Source organism: Nerophis ophidion, unplaced genomic scaffold, assembly GCF_033978795.1.
Source record: "Nerophis ophidion isolate RoL-2023_Sa unplaced genomic scaffold, RoL_Noph_v1.0 HiC_scaffold_152, whole genome shotgun sequence".
Lineage (NCBI taxonomy): Eukaryota > Metazoa > Chordata > Actinopteri > Syngnathiformes > Syngnathidae > Nerophis > Nerophis ophidion.
The window spans coordinates 143,053-170,000 of record NW_026907074.1 but is presented as its reverse complement, the minus strand read 5'-3'; the positions used below and the strand labels follow the sequence as shown (position 1 = coordinate 170,000).

Sequence of the window (26,948 nt, the reverse complement as noted above, 5' to 3'; positions counted from 1 at the left end):
ACGTACATTACCTGCGTAACCATATATCGGTTACAATCCTACTACGTATCTTTTCTACCTTTTTTTCCTGCCACTTTAGAGGGACATATGTCCTGAAAATGCCTGAATTGAATGTCAATTGGCCTAAACAATGCATTACACTACTAACATGATTTTTCAACTATTCCAAAGATTTTTTTTACTGAATTTTTATACAATAATTTTGTTTCACATTGAATTTAAGTACACTTAATTATAAACACAGAATGTTTTTTAATGTAATTGTCAGCAAATTTGAAGTAAAAAAAAAAAAGATCACCAAATTTTTATGCAAACAATTAATTCAGTCCAAAAAAAAGCTTTTATAATAGAGACACAAATTAACCTCCATAAATCTCTATTTGTAAACACTAACCACACATAGCTTGTCACAATTTAGCGCAACTAACTTCTTATTGCTTCTTACATTTTTGCTGCGTCTTTTCTTCTTCCTTTTCGTCCCCTGACTTGCAGTCGTCCAGTCCCGGCACAGGAGAGTGCCTGCTACAAGAACCACTGTACGAGAACACCGTCTCTAAAAGGCCCTCTTCTCTCGCCCATTCTTCTTCTACCACCAAAACTGCTCTAAGTCACTACCAAACACCTGTTTCTAACGTCTCCTCTAAGATTCTAACCCATACTAAAATGCAACCTGTTACTAAGGTGACTGAAATACCCTGACTGGGCACAAATAATGTTGGATTGGTTGTTTTCTTAGCAGTTTGTATTGACTAAAACTGTTTTCCAATTAGCTGAAGGGGAAGAAAGGAACCACGTCCAACAGCTCAGCATCCAAACAAAAGGCTGATCCAAAAAATCTACAAAAGAAGAACGGCCTTACCGACGTGAATGGGACTGCATCTCTCAGACGTAACACCTCAAGTAAGGAACACTTCATTAGATGTAAGAAACCGAATACATTTTTTTGATCATATATTAAATATATTAGGTGTATAAGGACCCAACAAAGGTAAAAGCCACTTTCACTACAAAATGTGGACACAGAAATTCTGGCTTTAGGTTTTGGACCAAAGATTGGAGGACATCCTATCTTTAGTCATTTCTGATGACAAAAGTGGCTTCATTAAGAATCGGTGCTCCTATTTTGCAGGCTTTTACCATCTTCTACAAACCCCGTTCCCATATGAGTTGGGAAACTGTGTTAGATGTAAATATAAACAGAATATGATGATTTGCAAATCCTTTTCAACCCATATTCAGTTGAATGCACTACAAAGACAAGATATTTGATGTTCAAACTCACAAACTTAGTTTTTTTTTTTGCAAATAATAATTAACTTAGAACTTCATGGCTGCAACACGTGCAAAGTAGTTGGGAAAGGGCATGTTCACCACTGTGTTACATCACTTTTTCTTTTAACAACACTCAATAAACGTTTGGGAACTGAGGAAACTAATTGTTGAAGCTTTGAAAGTGGAATTCTTTCCCATTCTTGTTTTATGTAGAGCTTCATTCGTTCAACAGTCCAGGGTCACTGCTGTCGTATTTTACGCTTCATAATGCGCCACACATTTTCGATAGGAGACAAGTCTGGATTGCAGGCGGGCCAGGAAAAAACTTGCACTCTTTTTTTTATGAAACCACGCTGTTGTAACACGTGCTGAATGTGGCTTGGCATTGTCTTGGTGAAATAAGCAGGGGCGTCCATGAAAAAGACGGAGCTTCGATGGCAGCATATGTTTTTCCAAATCCTGTATGTACCGTTCAGCATTAATATTGCCTTCACAGATGTGTAAGTTACCCATGCCTTGGGCTTTAATGCACCCCCCTACCATCACAGATGCTGGCTTTTAAACTTTGCGTCGATAACACTCTGCATGATTCGCTTCCCCTTTGGTCCGAATGACACAATGTCGAATATTTCCAAAAACAATTTCAAATGTGGACTCGTCCGACCACAGAACACTTTTCCACTTTCCATCAATCCATTTTAGATAATCTCGGGCCCAGAGAAGCCGGCGGCGTTTCTGGATGTTGTTGATATATGTCTTTCGCTTTGCATCATAGAGCTTTTAGTTGCACTTACAGATGTAGCAACAAACTGTATTTAGTGACAGTGGTTTTCTGAAGTGTTCCTGACCCCATGTGGTGATACCCTTTAAAGATTGATGTCGGTTTTTGATACAGTGGGATCGAAGGTCACGGTCATTCAATGTTGGTTTTTGGCCATGCCGCTGACGTGGAGTGATTTCTCCTGATTCTCTGAACCTTTTGATGATATTATGGACCATAGATGTCAAAATCCCTAAATTACTTGCAATTGCACTTTGAGAAACGTTGTTCTTAAACTGTTTGACAATTTGCTCACGCAGTTGTGGACAAAGGGATGTACCTCGCCCCATCCTTTCTTGTGAAAGAATGAGCATTTTTTGGGAAGCTGTTTTTATTCCCAATCATGGCACCCACCTGTTCCCAAATAGCCTGCACACCTGTGGGATGTTCCAAATAAGTGTTTGATGAGCATTCCTTAACTTAATCAGTATTTATTGCCATCTTTCCCAACTTCTTTCTTGTCTTTGTAGCATATTCAACTGAATATGGGTTGAAAATGATTTGCAAATAATTGTTTTCCGTTTATATTTACATCTAACACAATTTCACAACTCATCTAGAAACGAGGTTTGTACCTCCTGTCCAGTGGAACCACGGTGTGTGTTCTCGCCCTAGACACAAAGAAGGTGTTTGATTGGATAGAATTTATTCACGATTCTGTATACATTTTACTATCGCCTTATGTAAACATTATCGCTTCAGTCCTCACCAACTCGCAGACATCACAACCCTTTATTTGGCACCAAGGACCCAGACAACGTTTCCCTCTCAGCCCCTTACTGTTTGACTTAACCATGGAACATTTGGCGAATGTTCTGCAGCTGCGGAAGTATTATTGGTACATGGAGGACTAAGTGAAGTGAAGTGAATTCTATTTATATAGCGCTTTTCTCAAGGGACTCAAAGTGCTTTACATAGTGAAACCCAATATCTAAGTTACATTTAAACCAGTGTGGGTGGCACTGGGAGCAGGTGGGTAAAGTGTCTTGCCCAAGGACACAACAGCAGTGACTAGGATGGGGGAGCGGGGATCGAACCTGGAACCCTCAGGTTTCTGGCACGGCCCCTCTACTAACCGAGCTATACCGAATTGAGTGGAACACAAAGTCGCTTGATATGCAGATGACCTTTTGAGTTTTATTTAATATGCAGATACTTAACTACCCACCTTGTCGTCCTTACTAATCCATTTTGGACATTTTTTGGGCTATAAATTACATTTGAATAAATCTGATTTTTTTTTCTGTCAAATATTCCTTTCAATATTGTGGAAAATAAATTTATTTACTTAAGCTTATAGTTGCAAGAAAGAATATATTTTTTTTTTCAAAGAAAAGTTCCTTACTCAATCAAACCAAACATAGAACGCTTCTCCACCAATTTGATTGGTTGAATCAATTCAATTAAAAAGACTTTGTGTCCGAAATATTTGTAAATTTTTAAATCTGTCCCAATTTTCATTTCAAAGTTTTTCATTGATATGCTAGATTCTGTTATATAATTGTATAAATTATGTTATATATTTGTGTAAATGGTAAATAAAAACACAAAAAAAAAAGATTTTAAAATGCTTTTCAACCTGTATTCAATTGAATAGACTGCAAAGACAAGTTACTTAACGTTCGAACTGGAAGACGTTATTTTTTTGCAAATATTAGCTCATTTGGAATTTGATGCCTGCTACAGGCTGGCACAAGTGGCAAAGAAGACTGACAAAGTTGAGGAATGCTCATCAAACGCTTATTAGGAATATCCCACCGGTGAACAGGCTAATTGGGAACAGGTGGGTGCCATGTTTGGGTATAAAAGTAGCTTCCATGAAATGCTCAGTCATTCACAAACAAGGATGGGGCGAGGGCCACAACTTTGTGAAGAAATGCGTGAGTAAATTGTCCAACAGTTTAATAACAACATTTCTCAACAAGCTATTGCAAGGGATTTAGGGGATTTCTCCATCTACGGTCTGTAATATCATCAAAAGGTTCAGAGAATCTGGAGAATTCACTGCACGTAACATTGAATGCCTGTGACCTTGGAGCCTTCATTTTGAACTGCATCAAAAACCGACATCAGTGTGTAAAGGATATCACCACATGGGCTCAGGAACACTTCAGAAAACCAATGTCAGTAACTACAGTTGGTCGCTACATCTGTAAGTCCAAGTTAAAACTCTACTATGCAAAGCGAAAGCCATTTATCAACAACACCCAGAAACGCCGCCGACATTGCTAGGCCCAAGCTCATCAAAAATGGACTTATGCAAAGTAGAAAAGTGTTCTGTGGTCTGACGAGTCCACATTTCAAATTGTTTTTTGAAACTGAACAGTGTGTCCGTCAAAACAAAGAAGAAAATAACCATCCGGATTGTTCTAGGTGCAAAGTTGAAAAGCCAGCATCTGTGATTATATGGGGGTGTATTAGTGCCCAAGGTATGGGTAACTTACACATCTGTGAAGGCACCGTTAATGCTGAAAGGTACATATAAGTTTTGCAGCAACATATGTTGCCATCCAAGCAACGTTATCATGGACGCCCCTGCTTATTTCAGCAAGACAATGCCAAGCCACGTGTTATAACAACTTGGCTTCGTAGTAAAAGAGTGCGGGTACTAGACTGGCCTCCCATTAAATATGTGTGGCGCATTATGAAGCTTATAATACCACAACAGAGACCCAAACTGTTTAACAACTTAAGCTGTACATCAAGCAAGAATGGGAAAGAATTCCACCTGAAAAGCTTCAAAAATTGGTCTCCTCAGTTCCCTAATGTTAACTGAGTGTTGTTAAAAGGAAAAGCCATGTAACACAGTGGTAAAAATGCCCCTCAGACAACTTTTTTGCAATGTGTTGCTGCCGTTTAATTGTAAGTTAATGAACATTTGTAAAAAAAAGAAAAAAGTTTCTCAATTCGAACATTAAATATCTTGTCTTTGCAGTCTATTCAATTGAATATAAGTTGAAAAGGATTTGCAAATCATTGTATTCTGTTTTTATTTACGAATTACACAACGTGCCAACTTCACTGGTTTTGGGATTTGTACATGAAAGCTTGCAGAGATTGTGAATCACATAAATCTAAGGAAAAGTGAAAGCATCACTTACACAATATGGCTGTAATGGGACAGACCCATAAGCAACTTAATGTTAGACAAAATGAATTAACGATGTAATGAGAAAATTTGTTTCATTAATTTAAACCATGGGTGTCAAACTCTGGCCCGCGGGCCAAATTAACATTACAGCTGGCCCGCCGTTATTACACAGCAGCGGTGCTGCTAGGGATTTTGGGCCCGAAGAAAAGAATCTTTACAGGGTCCCCAACACATAATTTCATATGATTTCATCATCATTAGGGGCCTCTCTGGGCCCCCCTCCATCATGGGCCCCTAGAATCCGTCTCCTTTACCCCCCCTTTTCGGCACCCCTGGCTGTAACACCGCAATTTCTCACACTTGCCAATCCTCCCGAAATTCAGTGCCCCTCCCGAAAATCTCCCGGGGCAAGCAAGTATTCTCCCGATTTTCACCCGGACAACAATATTGAGGGTGTGCCTTAAAGGCACTGCCTTTAGCATTCAACCTGTCGTCACGTCCGCATTTCCTCCATACAAACAGCGTGCAGGCCCACTCGCATAATATATGCGGCTGTTACACACTCATAAGTGAATGCAAGGCATACTTGGTCAACAGCCATACAGGTCACACTGAGGGTGGCCGTATAAAAAACCTTAACACTGTTACAAATACGCGCCACACTGTGAACTCGCACCAAACAAGAATGACAAACACATTTCGGGAGAACATCCGCAACATAACACAACATAAACACAACAGAACAAATACCCAGAACCCCTTGCAGCACTAACTCTTTCGGGACGCTGCAATAGATTTTGATATTTACCTCAGAAGGCTGCAAATAGAAGAGGCATTAAATTTGTATTTAAATTTATTTGATATGCCATTGATATTTTTTAATTATTGTTATTTGAAACTCGATTTTGCATGTCACTATAAAGTTACTGTATATAAGCCTTGCATGTTCAATGTTCAATGCAAAACTTGTTTGGGTCCCTATTAAAAGGTTACTTTGTTCAACCTTGGCCCGCGGCTTTGTTCAGTTTTAAATTTTGGCCCACTCCGTATTTGAGTTTGACACCCCTGATGTAAACAGTGCTGATTCTGGCTTATAAGCCTTTGAAAAGTAATTGAATAAAGTGCACAATTAAAATAAATCCGCCTTAGCCAGATAGTTTAAGGTCTGTCTTCCGACAAGTGAACACTCAATTAAAGCTTGGGCCATTTGACGACTTCATCGATTAGTTTTTCCAAAATGATCGCGTCCTCACTTGTCTTCCAGGGACAGAGCACGTCAAATACGGCAAAAAGCGTGTGGAGGCGGATGCCAAGCGACTGCAGACCAAGGAAGATGAATTGATGAAGAAGAAACATGAGATCCGGAACCATCTGGCCAGTTTAAAGCAGGAGAGGAAGGACCTGCGTGATACTCTTGAAGGGACGTCAGGTAAAAAAAAAAAAAAAAACATTAAAATATTTATTTGTGAATGATGGCATTGTGTCAGATTTTCCGCGGGTTAAGTTTCATCTACTATGGACTGGACTCACAATATTATGTTAGATCCACTATGGACTGGACTCTCATAATATTATGTTAGATCCACTATGGACTGGACTCTCAATATTATGTTAGATCCACTATTGACTAGACTCTCACTATTATGTTAGATGCACTATGGACTGGACTCTCACTATTATGTTAGATCCACTATGGACTGGACTCTCACTATTATGTTAGATCCACTATTGACTGGACTCTCATTATTATGTTAGATCCACTATGGACTGGACTCTCACTATTATATTAGATCTACTATGGACTGGACTCTCGCTATCATGTTAGATCCACCATGGACTGGACTCTCACACTATTATGTTAGATCCACAATGGACTGGACTCTCAGTATTATGTTAGATCCACTATGGACTGGACTCTCATAATATTATGTTAGATCCACTATGGACTGGACTCTCACTATTATGTTAGATCCACTATGGACTGGACTCTCACAATATTATGTTAGATCAACTATGGACTGGACACTCACTATTATGTTAGATCCACTATGGACTGGACTCTCACTATTATGTTAGAGCCACTATGGACTGGACTCGCACTATTATGTTAGATCCACTATGGACTGGACTCTCACTATTATGTTAGATCCACTATGGACTGGACTCTCACTATTATGTTAGAGCCACTATGGACTGGACTCACACTATTATGTTAGACCCACTATGGACTGGACTCTCACAATATTATGTTAGATCCACTATGGACTGGACTCTCACTATTATGTTAGAGCCACTATGGCCTGGACTCTCACAATATTATGTTGGACCCACTATGGACTGGACTCTCACAATATTATGTTAGATCTACTATGGACTGGACTCTCACTATTATGTTAGATCCACTATGGACTGGACTCTCACAATATTATGTTAGATCCACTATGGACTGGATTCTCTCACTATTATGTTAGATCCACTAAGGACTGGACTCACAATATTATGTTAGATCCACTATGGACTGGACTCTCATAATATTATGTTAGATCCACTATGGACTGGACTCTCACTATTATGTTAGACCCACTATGGACTGGACTCTGACATTATTATGTTAGATCCACTATGGACTGGACTCTCACACTGTTATGTTAGACCCACTATGGACGGGACTCTCACAATATTATGTTAGATCCACTATGGACTGGACTCTCACTATTATATTAGATCCACTATTGACTAGACTCTCACTATTATGTTAGATCCACTATGGACTGGACTCTCACTATTATGTTAGATCCACTATGGACTGGACTCTCTCACTATTATGTTAGATCCACTAAGGACTGGACTCACAATATTATGTTACACCCACTATGGACTGGACTCTCACAATATAATGTTAGATCCACTATGGACTGGACTCTCACACTATTCTGTTAGACCCACTATGGACGGGACTCTCACAATATTATGTTAGATCCACTATGGACTGGACTCTCACAATATTATGTTAGATCCACTATGGACTGGATTCTCACAAAATTATGTTAGATCCACTAAGGACTGGACTCTCACTATTATGTTAGAGCCACTATGGACTGGACTCTCACTATTATGTTAGATCCACTATGGACTGGACTCTCACAATATTATGTTAGATCCACAATGGACTGGACTCTCAGTATTATGTTAGATCCACTATGGACTGGACTCTCATAATATTATGTTAGATCCACTATGGACTGGACTCTCACACTATTCTGTTAGACCCACTATGGACTGGACTCTCACATTATTATGTTAGATCCACTATGGACTGGACTCTCATAATATTATGTTAGATCCACTATGGACTGGACTCTCACTATTATGTTAGACCCACTATGGACTGGACTCTCACATTATTATGTTAGACCCACTATGGACTGGATTCTCTCACTATTATGTTAGATCCACTAAGGACTGGACTCACAATATTATGTTAGATCCACTATGGACTGGACTCTCACAATATTATGTTAGATCCACTATGGACTGGACTCTCACACTATTCTGTTAGACCCACTATGGACTGGACTCTCACATTATTATGTTAGATCCACTATGGACTGGACTCTCATAATATTATGTTAGATCCACTATGGACTGGACTCTCACTATTATGTTAGACCCACTATGGACTGGACTCTCACATTATTATGTTAGATCCACTATGGACTGGACTCTCATAATATTATGTTAGATCCACTATGGACTGGACTCTCACTATTATGTTAGACCCACTATGGACTGGACTCTCACATTATTATGTTAGATCCACTATGGACTGGACTCTCACACTGTTATGTTAGACCCACTATGGACGGGACTCTCACAATATTATGTTAGATCCACTATGGACTGGACTCTCACTATTATATTAGATCCACTATTGACTAGACTCTCACTATTATGTTAGGTCCACTATGGACTGGACTCTCACTATTATGTTGGATCCACTATGGACTGGACTCTCACTATTATGTTAGATCCACTATGGACTGGACTCTCACAATATTATGTTAGATCCACTATTGACTGGACTCTCACTATTATGTTAGATCCACTATGGACTGGACTCTCACTATTATATTAGATCCACTATGGACTGGACTCTCGCTATTATGTTAGATCCACTATGGACTGGACTCTCGCTATTATGTTAGATCCACTATGGACTGGACTCTCACAATATTATGTTAGATCCACCATGGACTGGACTCTCACAATATTATGTTAGATCCACAATGGACTGGACTCTCAGTATTATGTTAGATCCACTATGGACTGGACTCTCATAATATTATGTTAGATCCACTATGGACTGGACTCTCACTATTATGTTAGATCCACTATGGACTGGACTCTCACAATATTATGTTAGATCCACTATGGACTGAACACTCACTATTATGTTAGATCCACTATGGGCTGGAATCTCACTATTATGTTAGAGCCACTATGGACTGGACTCGCACTATTATGTTAGATCCACTATGGACTGGACTCTCACTATTATGTTAGGTCCACTATGGACTGGACTCTCACTATTATGTTAGAGCCACTATGGACTGGACTCGCATTATTATGTTAGATCCACTATGGCCTGGACTCTCACAATATTATGTTAGACCCACTATGGACTGGACTCTCACAATATTATGTTAGATCCACAATGGAATGGACTCTCAGTATTATGTTAGATCCACTATGGACTGGACTCTCACTATTATGTTAGATCCACTATGGACTGGACTCTCACAATATTATGTTAGATCCACTATGGACTGGACACTCACTATTATGTTAGATCCACTATGGGCTGGACTCTCACTATTATGTTAGAGCCACTATGGACTGGACTCGCACTATTATGTTAGATCCACTATGGACTGGATTCTCACTATTATGTTAGATCCACTATGGACTGGACTCTCACTATTATGTTAGAGCCACTATGGACTGGACTCGCACTATTATGTTAGATCCACTATGGCCTGGACTCTCACAATATTATGTTAGACCCACTATGGACTGGACTCTCACTGTTATGTTAGATCCACTATGGACTGGACTCTCACAATTTTATGTTAGATCCACTATGGACTGGATTCTCTCACTATTATGTTAGATCCACTAAGGACTGGACTCACAATATTATGTTACACCCACTATGGACTGGACTCTCACAATATAATGTTAGATCCACTATGGACTGGACTCTCACACTATTCTGTTAGACCCACAATGGACGGGACTCTCACAATATTATGTTAGATCCACTATGGACTGGACTCTCACAATATTATGTTAGATCCACTATGGACTGGATTCTCACAAAATTATGTTAGATCCACTAAGGACTGGACTCTCACTATTATGTTAGAGCCACTATGGACTGGACTCTCACTATTATGTTAGATCCACTATGGACTGGACTCTCACAATATTATGTTAGATCCACAATGGACTGGACTCTCAGTATTATGTTAGATCCACTATGGACTGGACTCTCATAATATTATGTTAGATCCACTATGGACTGGACTCTCACTATTATGTTAGATGCACTATGGACTGGACTCTCACAATATTATGTTAGATCAACTATGGACTGGACACTCACTATTATGTTAGATCCACTATGGACTGGACTCTCACTATTATGTTAGAGCCACTATGGATTGGACTCGCACTATTATGTTAGATCCACTGTGGACTGGACTCTCACTATTATGTTAGATCCACTATGGACTGGACTCTCACTATTATGTTAGAGCCACTATGGACTGGACTCACACTATTATGTTAGACCCACTATGGACTGGATTCTCTCACTATTATGTTAGATCCACTAAGGACTGGACTCACAATATTATGTTAGATCCACTATGGACTGGACTCTCACAATATTATGTTAGATCCACTATGGACTGGACTCTCACACTATTCTGTTAGACCCACTATGGACTGGACTCTCACATTATTATGTTAGATCCACTATGGACTGGACTCTCACACTGTTATGTTAGACCCACTATGGACGGGACTCTCACAATATTATGTTAGATCCACTATGGACTGGACTCTCACTATTATGTTAGATCCACTATTGACTAGACTCTCACTATTATATTAGATCCACTATGGACTTGACTCTCACTATTATGTTAGATCCACTATGGACTGGACTATCACTATTATATTAGATCCACTATGGACTGGACTCTCACAATATTATGTTAGATCCACTATTGACTGGACTCTCACTATTATGTTAGATCCACTATGGACTGGACTCTCACTATTATATTAGATCCACTATGGACTGGACTCTCGCTATTATGTTAGATCCACTATGGACTGGACTCTCGCTATTATGTTAGATCCACTATGGACTGGACTCTCACAATATTATGTTAGATCCACCATGGACTGGACTCTCACACTATTATGTTAGATCCACAATGGACTGGACTCTCAGTATTATGTTAGATCCACTATGGACTGGACTCTCATAATATTATGTTAGATCCACTATGGACTGGACTCTCACTATTATGTTAGATCCACTATGGACTGGACTCTCACAATATTATGTTAGATCAACTATGGACTGGACACTCACTATTATGTTAGATCCACTATGGACTGGACTCTCACTATTATGTTAGAGCCACTATGGACTGGACTCGCACTATTATGTTAGATCCACTATGGACTGGACTCTCACTATTATGTTAGATCCACTATGGACTGGACTCTCACTATTATGTTAGAGCCACTATGGACTGGACTCACACTATTATGTTAGACCCACTATGGACTGGACTCTCACAATATTATGTTAGATCCACTATGGACTGGACTCTCACTATTATGTTAGAGCCACTATGGCCTGGACTCTCACAATATTATGTTAGACCCACTATGGACTGGACTCTCACAATATTATGTTAGATCTACTATGGACTGGACTCTCACTATTATGTTAGATCCACTATGGACTGGACTCTCACAATATTATGTTAGATCCACTATGGACTGGATTCTCTCACTATTATGTTAGATCCACTAAGGACTGGACTCACAATATTATGTTAGATCCACTATGGACTGGACTCTCATAATATTATGTTAGATCCACTATGGACTGGACTCTCACTATTATGTTAGACCCACTATGGACTGGACTCTCACATTATTATGTTAGATCCACTATGGACTGGACTCTCACACTGTTATGTTAAAACCAACTATGGACGGGACTCTCACAATATTATGTTAGATCCACTATGGACTGGACTCTCACTATTATATTAGATCCACTATTGACTAGACTCTCACTATTATGTTAGATCCACTATGGACTGGACTCTCACTATTATGTTAGATCCACTATGGACTGGACTCTCTCACTATTATGTTAGATCCACTAAGGACTGGACTCACAATATTATGTTACACCCACTATGGACTGGACTCTCACAATATAATGTTAGATCCACTATGGACTGGACTCTCACACTATTCTGTTAGACCCACTATGGACGGGACTCTCACAATATTATGTTAGATCCACTATGGACTGGACTCTCACAATATTATGTTAGATCCACTATGGACTGGATTCTCACAAAATTATGTTAGATCCACTAAGGACTGGACTCTCACTATTATGTTAGAGCCACTATGGACTGGACTCTCACTATTATGTTAGATCCACTATGGACTGGACTCTCACAATATTATGTTAGATCCACAATGGACTGGACTCTCAGTATTATGTTAGATCCACTATGGACTGGACTCTCATAATATTATGTTAGATCCACTATGGACTGGACTCTCACACTATTCTGTTAGACCCACTATGGACTGGACTCTCACATTATTATGTTAGATCCACTATGGACTGGACTCTCATAATATTATGTTAGATCCACTATGGACTGGACTCTCACTATTATGTTAGACCCACTATGGACTGGACTCTCACATTATTATGTTAGACCCACTATGGACTGGATTCTCTCACTATTATGTTAGATCCACTATGGACTGGACTCACAATATTATGTTAGATCCACTATGGACTGGACTCTCACAATATTATGTTAGATCCACTATGGACTGGACTCTCACACTATTCTGTTAGACCCACTATGGACTGGACTCTCACATTATTATGTTAGATCCACTATGGACTGGACTCTCATAATATTATGTTAGATCCACTATGGACTGGACTCTCACTATTATGTTAGACCCACTATGGACTGGACTCTCACATTATTATGTTAGATCCACTATGGACTGGACTCTCATAATATTATGTTAGATCCACTATGGACTGGACTCTCACTATTATGTTAGACCCACTATGGACTGGACTCTCACATTATTATGTTAGATCCACTATGGACTGGACTCTCACACTGTTATGTTAGACCCACTATGGACGGGACTCTCACAATATTATGTTAGATCCACTATGGACTGGACTCTCACTATTATATTAGATCCACTATTGACTAGACTCTCACTATTATGTTAGGTCCACTATGGACTGGACTCTCACTATTATGTTGGATCCACTATGGACTGGACTCTCACTATTATGTTAGATCCACTATGGACTGGACTCTCACAATATTATGTTAGATCCACTATTGACTGGACTCTCACTATTATGTTAGATCCACTATGGACTGGACTCTCACTATTATATTAGATCCACTATGGACTGGACTCTCGCTATTATGTTAGATCCACTATGGACTGGACTCTCGCTATTATGTTAGATCCACTATGGATTGGACTCTCACAATATTATGTTAGATCCACCATGGACTGGACTCTCACAATATTATGTTAGATCCACAATGGACTGGACTCTCAGTATTATGTTAGATCCACTATGGACTGGACTCTCATAATATTACGTTAGATCCACTATGGACTGGACTCTCACTATTATGTTAGATCCACTATGGACTGGACTCTCACAATATTATGTTAGATCCACTATGGACTGAACACTCACTATTATGTTAGATCCACTATGGGCTGGAATCTCACTATTATGTTAGAGCCACTATGGACTGGACTCGCACTATTATGTTAGATCCACTATGGACTGGACTCTCACTATTATGTTAGGTCCACTATGGACTGGACTCTCACTATTATGTTAGAGCCACTATGGACTGGACTCGCATTATTATGTTAGATCCACTATGGCCTGGACTCTCACAATATTATGTTAGACCCACTATGGACTGGACTCTCACAATATTATGTTAGATCCACAATGGAATGGACTCTCAGTATTATGTTAGATCCACTATGGACTGGACTCTCACTATTATGTTAGATCCACTATGGACTGGACTCTCACAATATTATGTTAGATCCACTATGGACTGGACACTCACTATTATGTTAGATCCACTATGGGCTGGACTCTCACTATTATGTTAGAGCCACTATGGACTGGACTCGCACTATTATGTTAGATCCACTATGGACTGGATTCTCACTATTATGTTAGATCCACTATGGACTGGACTCTCACTATTATGTTAGAGCCACTATGGACTGGACTCGCACTATTATGTTAGATCCACTATGGCCTGGACTCTCACAATATTATGTTAGACCCACTATGGACTGGACTCTCACTGTTATGTTAGATCCACTATGGACTGGACTCTCACAATTTTATGTTAGATCCACTATGGACTGGATTCTCTCACTATTATGTTAGATCCACTAAGGACTGGACTCACAATATTATGTTACACCCACTATGGACTGGACTCTCACAATATAATGTTAGATCCACTATGGACTGGACTCTCACACTATTCTGTTAGACCCACTATGGACGGGACTCTCACAATATTATGTTAGATCCACTATGGACTGGACTCTCACAATATTATGTTAGATCCACTATGGACTGGATTCTCACAAAATTATGTTAGATCCACTAAGGACTGGACTCTCACTATTATGTTAGAGCCACTATGGACTGGACTCTCACTATTATGTTAGATCCACTATGGACTGGACTCTCACAATATTATGTTAGATCCACAATGGACTGGACTCTCAGTATTATGTTAGATCCACTATGGACTGGACTCTCATAATATTATGTTAGATCCACTATGGACTGGACTCTCACTATTATGTTAGATGCACTATGGACTGGACTCTCACAATATTATGTTAGATCAACTATGGACTGGACACTCACTATTATGTTAGATCCACTATGGACTGGACTCTCACTATTATGTTAGAGCCACTATGGATTGGACTCGCACTATTATGTTAGATCCACTGTGGACTGGACTCTCACTATTATGTTAGATCCACTATGGACTGGACTCTCACTATTATGTTAGAGCCACTATGGACTGGACTCACACTATTATGTTAGACCCACTATGGACTGGATTCTCTCACTATTATGTTAGATCCACTAAGGACTGGACTCACAATATTATGTTAGATCCACTATGGACTGGACTCTCACAATATTATGTTAGATCCACTATGGACTGGACTCTCACACTATTCTGTTAGACCCACTATGGACTGGACTCTCACATTATTATGTTAGATCCACTATGGACTGGACTCTCACACTGTTATGTTAGACCCACTATGGACGGGACTCTCACAATATTATGTTAGATCCACTATGGACTGGACTCTCACTATTATGTTAGATCCACTATTGACTAGACTCTCACTATTATGTTAGATCCACTATGGACTTGACTCTCACTATTATGTTAGATCCACTATGGACTGGACTCTCACTATTATATTAGATCCACTATGGACTCGACTCTCACAATATTATGTTAGATCCACTATTGACTGGACTCTCACTATTATGTTAGATCCACTATGGACTGGACTCTCACTATTATATTAGATCCACTATGGACTGGACTCTCGCTATTATGTTAGATCCACTATGGACTGGACTCTCGCTATTATGTTAGATCCACTATGGACTGGACTCTCACAATATTATGTTAGATCCACCATGGACTGGACTCTCACAATATTATGTTAGATCCACAATGGACTGGACTCTCAGTATTATGTTAGATCCACAATGGACTGGACTCTCAGTATTATGTTAGATCCACTATGGACTGGACTCTCACTATTATGTTAGAGCCACTATGGACTGGACTCGCATTATTATGTTAGATCCACTATGGCCTGGACTCTCACAATATTATGTTAGACCCACTATGGACTGGACTCTCACAATATTATGTGAGATCCACAATGGGCTGGACTCTCAGTATTATGTTAGATCCACTATGGACTGGACTCTCATAATGTTATGTTAGATCCACTATGGACTGGACTCTCACTATTATGTTAGATCCACTATGGACTGGACTCTCACAATATTATGTTAGGTCCACTATGGACTGGACACTCACTATTATGTTAGATCCACTATGGGCTGGACTCTCACTATTATGTTAGAGCCACTATGGACTGGACTCGCACTATTATGTTAGATCCACTATGGACTGGACTCTCACTATTATGTTAGATCCACTATGGACTGGACTCTCACTATTATGTTAGAGCCACTATGGACTGGACTCGCACTATTATGTTAGATCCACTATGGCCTGGAATCTCACAATATTATGTTAGACCCACTATGGACTGGACTCTCACTATTATGTTGGATCCACTATGGACTGGACTCTCACAATTTTATGTTAGATCCACTATGGACTGGATTCTCTCACTATTATGTTAGATCCACTAAGGACTGGACTCACAATATTATGTTACACCCACTATGGACTGGACTCTCACAATATTATGTTAGATCCACTATGGACTGGACTCTCACACTATTCTGTTAGACCCACTATGGACGGGACTCTCACAATATTATGTTAGATCCACTATGGACTGGACTCTCACAATATTATGTTAGATCCACTATGGACTGGATTCTCACAAAATTATGTTAGATCCACTAAGGACTGGACTCTCACTATTATGTTAGAGCCACTATGGACTGGACTCTCACTATTATGTTAGATCCACTATGGACTGGACTCTCACACTATTATGTTAGAGCCACTATGGACTGGACTCTCACAATATTATGTTAGATCCACAATGGACTGGACTCTCACTATTATGTTAGAGCCACAATGGACTGGACTCTCACAATATTATGTTAGATCCACAATGGACTGGACTCTCACAAAATTATGTTAGATCCACTATGGACTGGACTCTCACAATATTATGTTAGACCCACTATGGACTGGACTCTCACTATTATGTTAGATCCACTATGGACTGGTCTCTCATAATATTATGTTAGATCCACTATGGACTGGACTCTCACTATTATGTTAGATCCACTATGGACTGGACTTTCACAATATAATGTTAGATCCACTATGGACTGGACTCTCACTATTATGTTAGATCCACTATGGACTGGACTCTCACTATTATGTTAGATCCACTATGGACTGGACTCTCATAATATTATGTTAGATCCACTATGGACTGGACTCTCACTATTATGTTAGATCCACTATGGACTGGACTTTCACAATATAATGTTAGATCCACTATGGACTGGACTCTCACAATATTATGTTAGATCCACTATGGACTGGACTCACAATATTATGTTAGACCCACTATGGACTGGACTCTCACTATTATGTTAGATCCACTATGGACTGGACTCTCATAATATTATGTTAGATCCACTATGGACTGGACTCTCACTATTATGTTAGATCCACTATGGACTGGACTTTCACAATATAATGTTAGATCCACTATGGGCTGGACTCTCACTATTATGTTAGAGCCACTATGGACTGGACTCGCACTATTATGTTAGATCCACTATGGACTGGACTCTCACTATTATGTTGGATCCACTATGGACTGGACTCTCACTATTATGTTAGAGCCACTATGGACTGGACTCGCACTATTATGTTAGATCCACTATGGCCTGGACTCTCACAATATTATGTTAGACCCACTATGGACTGGACTCTCACAATATTATGTTAGATCCACAATGGACTGGACTCTCAGTATTATGTTAGATCCACTATGGACTGGACTCTCATAATGTTATGTTAGATCCACTATGGACTGGACTCTCACTATTATGTTAGATCCACTATGGACTGGACTCTCACAATATTATGTTAGATCCACTATGGACTGGACTCACAATATTATGTTAGACCCACTATGGACTGGACTCTCACTATTATGTTAGATCCACTATGGACTGGACTCTCATAATATTATGTTAGATCCACTATGGACTGGACTCTCACTATTATGTTAGATCCACTATGGACTGGACTTTCACAATATAATGTTAGATCCAAAGACATGCACCTGGGGATAGGTTAATTGGCAACACTAAATCGGCCCTAGTGTGTGAATGTGAGTGTGAATGTTGTCTGTCTATCTTTGTTGGCCCTGCGATGAGGTGGCGACTTGTCCAGGGTGTACCCTGCCTTCCGCCCGATTGTAGCTGAGATAGGCGCAAGCTCCCCCCGCGACCCCAAAAGGGAATAAGCGGTAGGAAATGGATGGATGGATGGATGGATCCACTATGGGCTGGACTCTCACTATTATGTTGGAGCCACTATGGACTGGACTCGCACTATTATGTTAGATCCACTATGGACTGGACTCTCACTATTATGTTAGAGCCACTATGGACTGGACTCGCACTATTATGTTAGATCCACTATGGCCTGGACTCTCACAATATTATGATAGACCCACTATGGACTGGACTCTCACTATTATGTTAGAGCCACTATGGCCTGGACTCTCACACTATTATGTTAGAGCCACTATGGACTGGGCTCTCACAATATTATGTTAGATCCACAATGGACTGGACTCTCACTATTATGTTAGAGCCACCATGGACTGGACTCTCACCATTATGTTAGATCCACTATGGACTGGACTCTCACAATATTATATTAGATCCACTATGGACTGGATTCTCACAAAATTATGTTAGATCCACTATGGAGTGGACTCTCACAATATTATGTTAGACCCACTATGGACTGGACTCTCACAATATTATGTTAGACCCACTATGGACTGGACTCTCACTATTATGTTAGATCCACTATGGACTGGACTCTCATAATATTATGTTAGATCCACTATGGACTGGACTCTCACTATTATGTTAGATCCACTATGGACTGGACTTTCACAATATAATGTTAGATCCACTATGGACTGGACTCTCACAATATTATGTTAGATCCACTATGGACTGGACTCACAATATTATGTTAGATCCACCATGGACTGGACTCTCACTATTATGTTAGATCCAGTATGGACTGGACTCTCACACTATTATGTTAGACCCACTATGGACTGGACTCTCACTATTATGTTAGACCCACTATGGACTGGACGCTCACAATATTATGTTTGATCCACTATGGACTGGACTCGCACTATTATGTTAGATCCACTATGGACTGGACTCTCACACTATTATGTTAGATCCACAATGTACTGGACTCTCAGTATTATGTTAGATCCACTATGGACTGGACTCTCATAATGTTATGTTAGATCCACTATGGACTGGACTCTCACTATTATGTTAGATCCACTATGGACTGGACTCTCACAATATTATGTTAGATCCACTATGGACTGGACACTCACTATTATGTTAGATCCACTATGGACTGGACTCGCACTATTATGTTAGATCCACTATGGACTGGACTCTCACTATTATGTTAGATCCACTATGGACTGGACTCTCACTATTATGTTAGAGCCACTATGGACTGGACTCGCACTATTATGTTAGATCCACTATGGCCTGGACTCTCACAATATTATGTTAGACCCACTATGGACTGGACTCTCACTATTATGTTAGATCCACTATGGACTGGACTCTCACAATTTTATGTTAGATCTACTATGGACTGGACTCTCACAATTTTATGTTAGATCCACTATGGACTGGATTCTCTCACTATTATGTTAGATCCACTATGGACTGGACTTTCACAATATAATGTTAGATCCACTATGGACTGGACTCTCACAATATTATGTTAGATCCACTATGGACTGGACTCACAATATTATGTTAGATCCACCATGGACTGGACTCTCACTATTATGTTAGATCCACTATGGACTGGACTCTCACACTATTATGTTAGACCCACTATGGACTGGACTCTCACTATTATGTTAGACCCACTATGGACTGGACGCTCACAATATTATGTTTGATCCACTATGGACTGGACTCTTACTATTATGTTAGATCCACTATGGACTGGACTCTCACACTATTATGTTAGATCCACTATGGACTGGACACTCACAATATTATCTTACACCCACTATGGACTGGACTCTCGCAATATTATGTTAGATCCACTATGGACTGGATTCTCACAAAATTATGTTAGACCCACTATGGACTGTACTCTCACTATTATGTTAGATCCACTATGGACTGGACACTCACAATATTATGTTACACCCACTATGGACTGGACTCTCACAATATTATGTTAGATCCACTATGGACTGGACTCTCACACTATTCTGTTAGACCCACTATGGACTGGACTCTCACATTATCATGTTAGATCCACTATGGACTGGACTCTCACATTATCATGTTCGATCCACTATGGACTGGACTCTCACACTGTTATGTTAGACCCACTATGGACAGGACTCTCACAATATTATGTTAGATCCACTATGGACTGGACTCTCACAATATTATGATGGATCCACTATGGACTGGATTCTCACAAAATTATGTTAGATCCACTAAGGCCTGGACTCTCACTATTATGTTAGAGCCACTATGGACTGGACTCTCACTATTATGTTAGATCCACTATGGACTGGACTCTCACACTATTATGTTAGAGCCACTATGGTCTGGACTCTCACAATATTATGTTAGATCCACAATAGACTGGACTTTCACTATTATGTTAGAGCCACTATGAACTGGACTCTCACAATATTATGTTAGATCCACTATGGACTGGATTCTCACAAAATTATGTTAGACCCACTATGGACTGTACTCTCACTATTATGTTAGATCCACTATGGACTGGACTCTCATAATACAATGTTAGATCCACTATGGACTGGACTCTCACTATTATGTTAGATCCACTATGGACTGGACTTTCACAATATAATGTTAGATCCATAATGGACTGGACTCTCACTATTATGTTAGATCCACTATGGACTGGACTCTCATAATATTATGTTAGATCCACTATGGACTGGACTCTCACTATTATGTTAGATCCACTATGGACTGGACTTTCACAATATCATATTAGATCCACTATGGACTGGACTCTCACAATATTATGTTAGATTCACTATGGACTGGACTCACAATATTATGTTAGACCCACTATGGACTGGACTCTCACTATTATGTTAGATCCACTATGGACTGGACTCTCATAATATTATGTTAGATCCACTATGGACTAGACTCTCACTATTATGTTAGATCCACTATGGACTGGACTTTCACAATATAATGTTAGATCCACTATGGACTGGACTCTCACTATTATGTTAGATCCACTATGGACTGGACTCTCATAATATTATGTTAGATCCACTATGGACTGGACTCTCACTATTATGTTAGATCCACTATGGACTGGACTTTCACAATATAATGTTATATCCACTATGGACTGGACTCTCACAATATTATGTTAGATCCACTATGGACTGGACTCACAATATTATGTTAGATCCACCATGGACTGGACTCTCACTATTATGTTGGATCCACTATGGACTGGACTCTCACACTATTATGTTAGACCCACTATGGACTGGACTTTCACAATATAATGTTATATCCACTATGGACTGGACTCTCACAATATTATTTTAGATCCACTATGGACTGGACTCACAATATTATGTTAGATCCACCATGGACTGGACTCTCACTATTATGTTGGATCCACTATGGACTGGACTCTCACACTATTATGTTGGACCCACTATGGACTGGACTCTCACTATTATATTAGATCCACTATGGACTGGACTCTCGCTATTATGTTAGATCCACTATGGACTGGACTCTCACAATATTATGTTAGATCCACCATGGACTGGTCTCTCACTATATTATGTTAGATCCACAATGGACTGGACTCTCAGTATTATGTTAGATCCACTATGGACTGGACTCTCATAATATTATGTTAGATCCACTATGGACTGGACTGTCACTATTATGTTAGATCCACTATGGACTGGACTCTCACAATATTATGTTAGATCAACTATGGACTGGACACTCACTATTATGTTTGATCCACTATGGACTGGACTCTCACTATTATGTTAGAGCCACTATGGACTGGACTCGCACTATTATGTTAGATCCACTATGGACTGGACTCTCACTATTATGTTAGAGCCACTATGGACTGGACTCACACTATTATGTTAGATCCACTATGGCCTGGACTCTCACAATATTATGTTAGACCCACTACGGACTGGACTCTCACAATATTATGTTAGATCTACTATGGACTGGACTCTCACTATTATGTTAGATCCACTATGGACTGGACTCTCACAATATTATGTTAGATCCACTATGGACTGGATTCTCTCACTATTATGTTAGATCCACTAAGGACTGGACTCACAATATTATGTTAGATCCACTATGGACTGGACTCTCACAATATTATGTTAGATCCACTATGGACTGGACTCTCACAATATTATGTTAGATCCACTATGGACTGGACTCTCACACTATTCTGTTAGACCCACTATGGACTGGACTCTCACACTATTCTGTTAGACCCACTATGGACTGGACTCTCACATTATCATGTTAGATCCACTATGGACTGGACTCTCACATTATCATGTTAGATCCACTATGGACTGGACTCTCACTATTATGTTAGATCCACTCTGGACTGGACTTTCACAATATAATGTTAGATCCACTATGGACTGGACTCTCACAATATTATGTTAGATCCACTATGGACTGGACTCACAATATTATGTTAGACCCACTATGGACTGGACTGTCACTATTATGTTAGATCCACTATGGACTGGACTCTCATAATATTATGTTAGATCCACTATGGACGGGACTCTCACTATTATGTTAGATCCACTATGGACTGGACTTTCACAATATAATGTTAGATCCACTATGGGCTGGACTCTCACTATTATGTTAGAGCCACTATGGACTGGACTCGCACTATTATGTTAGATCCACTATGGACTGGACGCTCACTATTATGTTAGATCCACTATGGACTGGACTCTCACTATTATGTTAGAGCCACTATGGACTGGACTCGCACTATTATGTTAGATCCACTATGGCCTGGACTCTCACAATATTATGTTAGACCCACTATGGACTGGACTCTCACAATATTATGTTAGATCCACAATGGACTGGACTCTCAGTATTATGTTAGATCCACTATGGACTGGACTCTCATAATGTTATGTTAGATCCACTATGGACTGGACTCTCACTATTATGTTAGATCCACTATGGACTGGACTCTCACAATATTATGTTAGATCCACTATGGACTGGACTCACAATATTATGTTAGACCCACTATGGACTGGACTCTCACTATTATGTTAGATCCACTATGGACTGGACTCTCATAATATTATGTTAGATCCACTATGGACTGGACTCTCACTATTATGTTAGATCCACTATGGACTGGACTTTCACAATATAATGTTAGATCCAAAGACATGCACCTGGGGATAGGTTAATTGGCAACACTAAATTGGCCCTAGTGTGTGAATGTGAGTGTGAATGTTGTCTGTCTATCTTTGTTGGCCCTGCGATGAGGTGGCGACTTGTCCAGGGTGTACCCCGCCTTCCGCCCGATTGTAGCTGAGATAGGCGCAAGCTCCCCTCGCGACCCCAAAAGGGAATAAGTGGTAGAAAATGGATGGATGGATGGATGGATCCACTATGGGCTGGACTCTCACTATTATGTTGGAGCCACTATGGACTGGACTCGCACTATTATGTTAGATCCACTATGGACTGGACTCTCACTATTATGTTAGAGCCACTATGGACTGGACTCGCACTATTATGTTAGATCCACTATGGCCTGGACTCTCACAATATTATGATAGACCCACTATGGACTGGACTCTCACTATTATGTTAGAGCCACTATGGCCTGGACTCTCACACTATTATGTTAGAGCCACTATGGACTGGACTCTCACAATATTATGTTAGATCCACAATGGACTGGACTCTCACTATTATGTTAGAGCCACCATGGACTGGACTCTCACTATTATGTTAGATCCACTATGGACTGGACTCTCACAATATTATATTAGATCCACTATGGACTGGATTCTCACAAAATTATGTTAGATCCACTATGGAGTGGACTCTCACAATATTATGTTAGACCCACTATGGACTGGACTCTCACAATATTATGTTAGACCCACTATGGACTGGACTCTCACTATTATGTTAGATCCACTATGGACTGGACTCTCATAATATTATGTTAGATCCACTATGGACTGGACTCTCACTATTATGTTAGATCCACTATGGACTGGACTTTCACAATATAATGTTAGATCCACTATGGACTGGACTCTCACAATATTATGTTAGATCCACTATGGACTGGACTCACAATATTATGTTAGATCCACTATGGACTGGACTCTCACTATTATGTTAGATCCACTATGGACTGGACTCTCACACTATTATGTTAGACCCACTATGGACTGGACTCTCACTATTATGTTAGACCCACTATGGACTGGACGCTCACAATATTATGTTTGATCCACTATGGACTGGACTCGCACTATTATGTTAGATCCACTATGGACTGGACTCTCACACTATTATTTTAGATCCACAATGGACTGGACTCTCAGTATTATGTTAGATCCACTATGGACTGGACTCTCATAATGTTATGTTAGATCCACTGTGGACTGGACTCTCACTATTATGTTAGATCCACTATGGACTGGACTCTCACAATATTATGTTAGATCCACTATGGACTGGACACTCACTATTATGTTAGATCCACTATGGACTGGACTCGCACTATTATGTTAGATCCACTATGGACTGGACTCTCACTATTATGTTAGATCCACTATGGACTGGACTCTCACAATATTATGTTAGACCCACTATGGACTGGACTCTCACTATTATGTTAGATCCACTAACGACTGGACTCTCACAATTTTATGTTAGATCCACTATGGACTGGATTCTCTCACTATTATGTTAGATCCACTAAGGACTGGACTCACAATATTATGTTACACCCACTATGGACTGGACTCTCACAATATTATGTTGGATCCACTATGGACTGGACTCTCACACTATTCTGTTAGACCCACTATGGACTGGACTCTCACGTTATCATGTTAGATCCACTCTGGACTGGACTCTCACATTATCATGTTAGATCCACTATGGACTGGACTCTCACACTGTTATGTTAGACCCACTATGGACGGGACTCTCACAATATTATGTTAGATCCACTATGGACTGGACTCTCACAATATTATGATAGATCCACTATGGACTGGATTCTCACAAAATTATGTTAGATCCACTAAGGACTGGACTCTCACTATTATGTTAGAGCCACTATGGACTGGACTCTCACTATTATGTTAGATCCACTATGGACTGGACTCTCACACTATTATGTTAGAGCCACTATGGTCTGGACTCTCACAATATTATGTTAGATCCACAATGGACTGGACTTTCACTATTATGTTAGAGCCACTATGGACTGGACTCTCACAATATTATGTTAGATCCACTATGGACTGGATTCTCACAAAATTATGTTAGATCCACTATGGACTGGACTCTCACTATTATGTTAGATCCACTATGGACTGGACTCTCATAATATTATGTTAGATCCACTATGGACTGGACTCTCACTATTATGTTAGATCCACTATGGACTGGACTTTCACAATATAATATTAGATCCACTATGGACTGGACTCTCACAATATTATGTTAGATTCACTATGGACTGGACTCACAATATTATGTTAGACCCACTATGGACTGGACTCTCACTATTATGTTAGATCCACTATGGACTGGACTCTCATAATATTATGTTAGATCCACTATGGACTAGACTCTCACTATTATGTTAGATCCACTATGGACTGGACTTTCACAATATAATGTTAGATCCACTATGGACTGGACTCTCACTATTATGTTAGATCCACTATGGACTGGACTCTCATAATATTATGTTAGATCCACTATGGACTGGACTCTCACTATTATGTTAGATCCACTATGGACTGGACTTTCACAATATAATGTTATATCCACTATGGACTGGACTCTCACAATATTATGTTAGATCCACTATGGACTGGACTCACAATATTATGTTAGATCCACCATGGACTGGACTCTCACTATTATGTTGGATCCACTATGGACTGGACTCTCACACTATTATGTTAGACCCACTATGGACTGGACTTTCACAATATAATGTTATATCC

The 26,948-nt window shown here is 39.8% G+C and overlaps 1 protein-coding gene across 1 annotated transcript in view; it reads left to right on the top strand.

Moving 5' to 3' along the window:
• The window catches only part of LOC133547693 (actin filament-associated protein 1-like), a gene marked incomplete at its 5' end in the record, with an annotated part of 91,234 nt that overhangs the window by 40,499 nt on the left and 23,787 nt on the right, over positions 1 to 26,948 (top strand). The window contains 3 exons of the mRNA XM_061893246.1: positions 493 to 681; positions 771 to 900; positions 6,448 to 6,612. Coding sequence (XP_061749230.1) covers positions 493 to 681; positions 771 to 900; positions 6,448 to 6,612 — 484 coding nt within the window. The remainder of the gene's footprint in view (positions 1 to 492; positions 682 to 770; positions 901 to 6,447; positions 6,613 to 26,948) is intronic.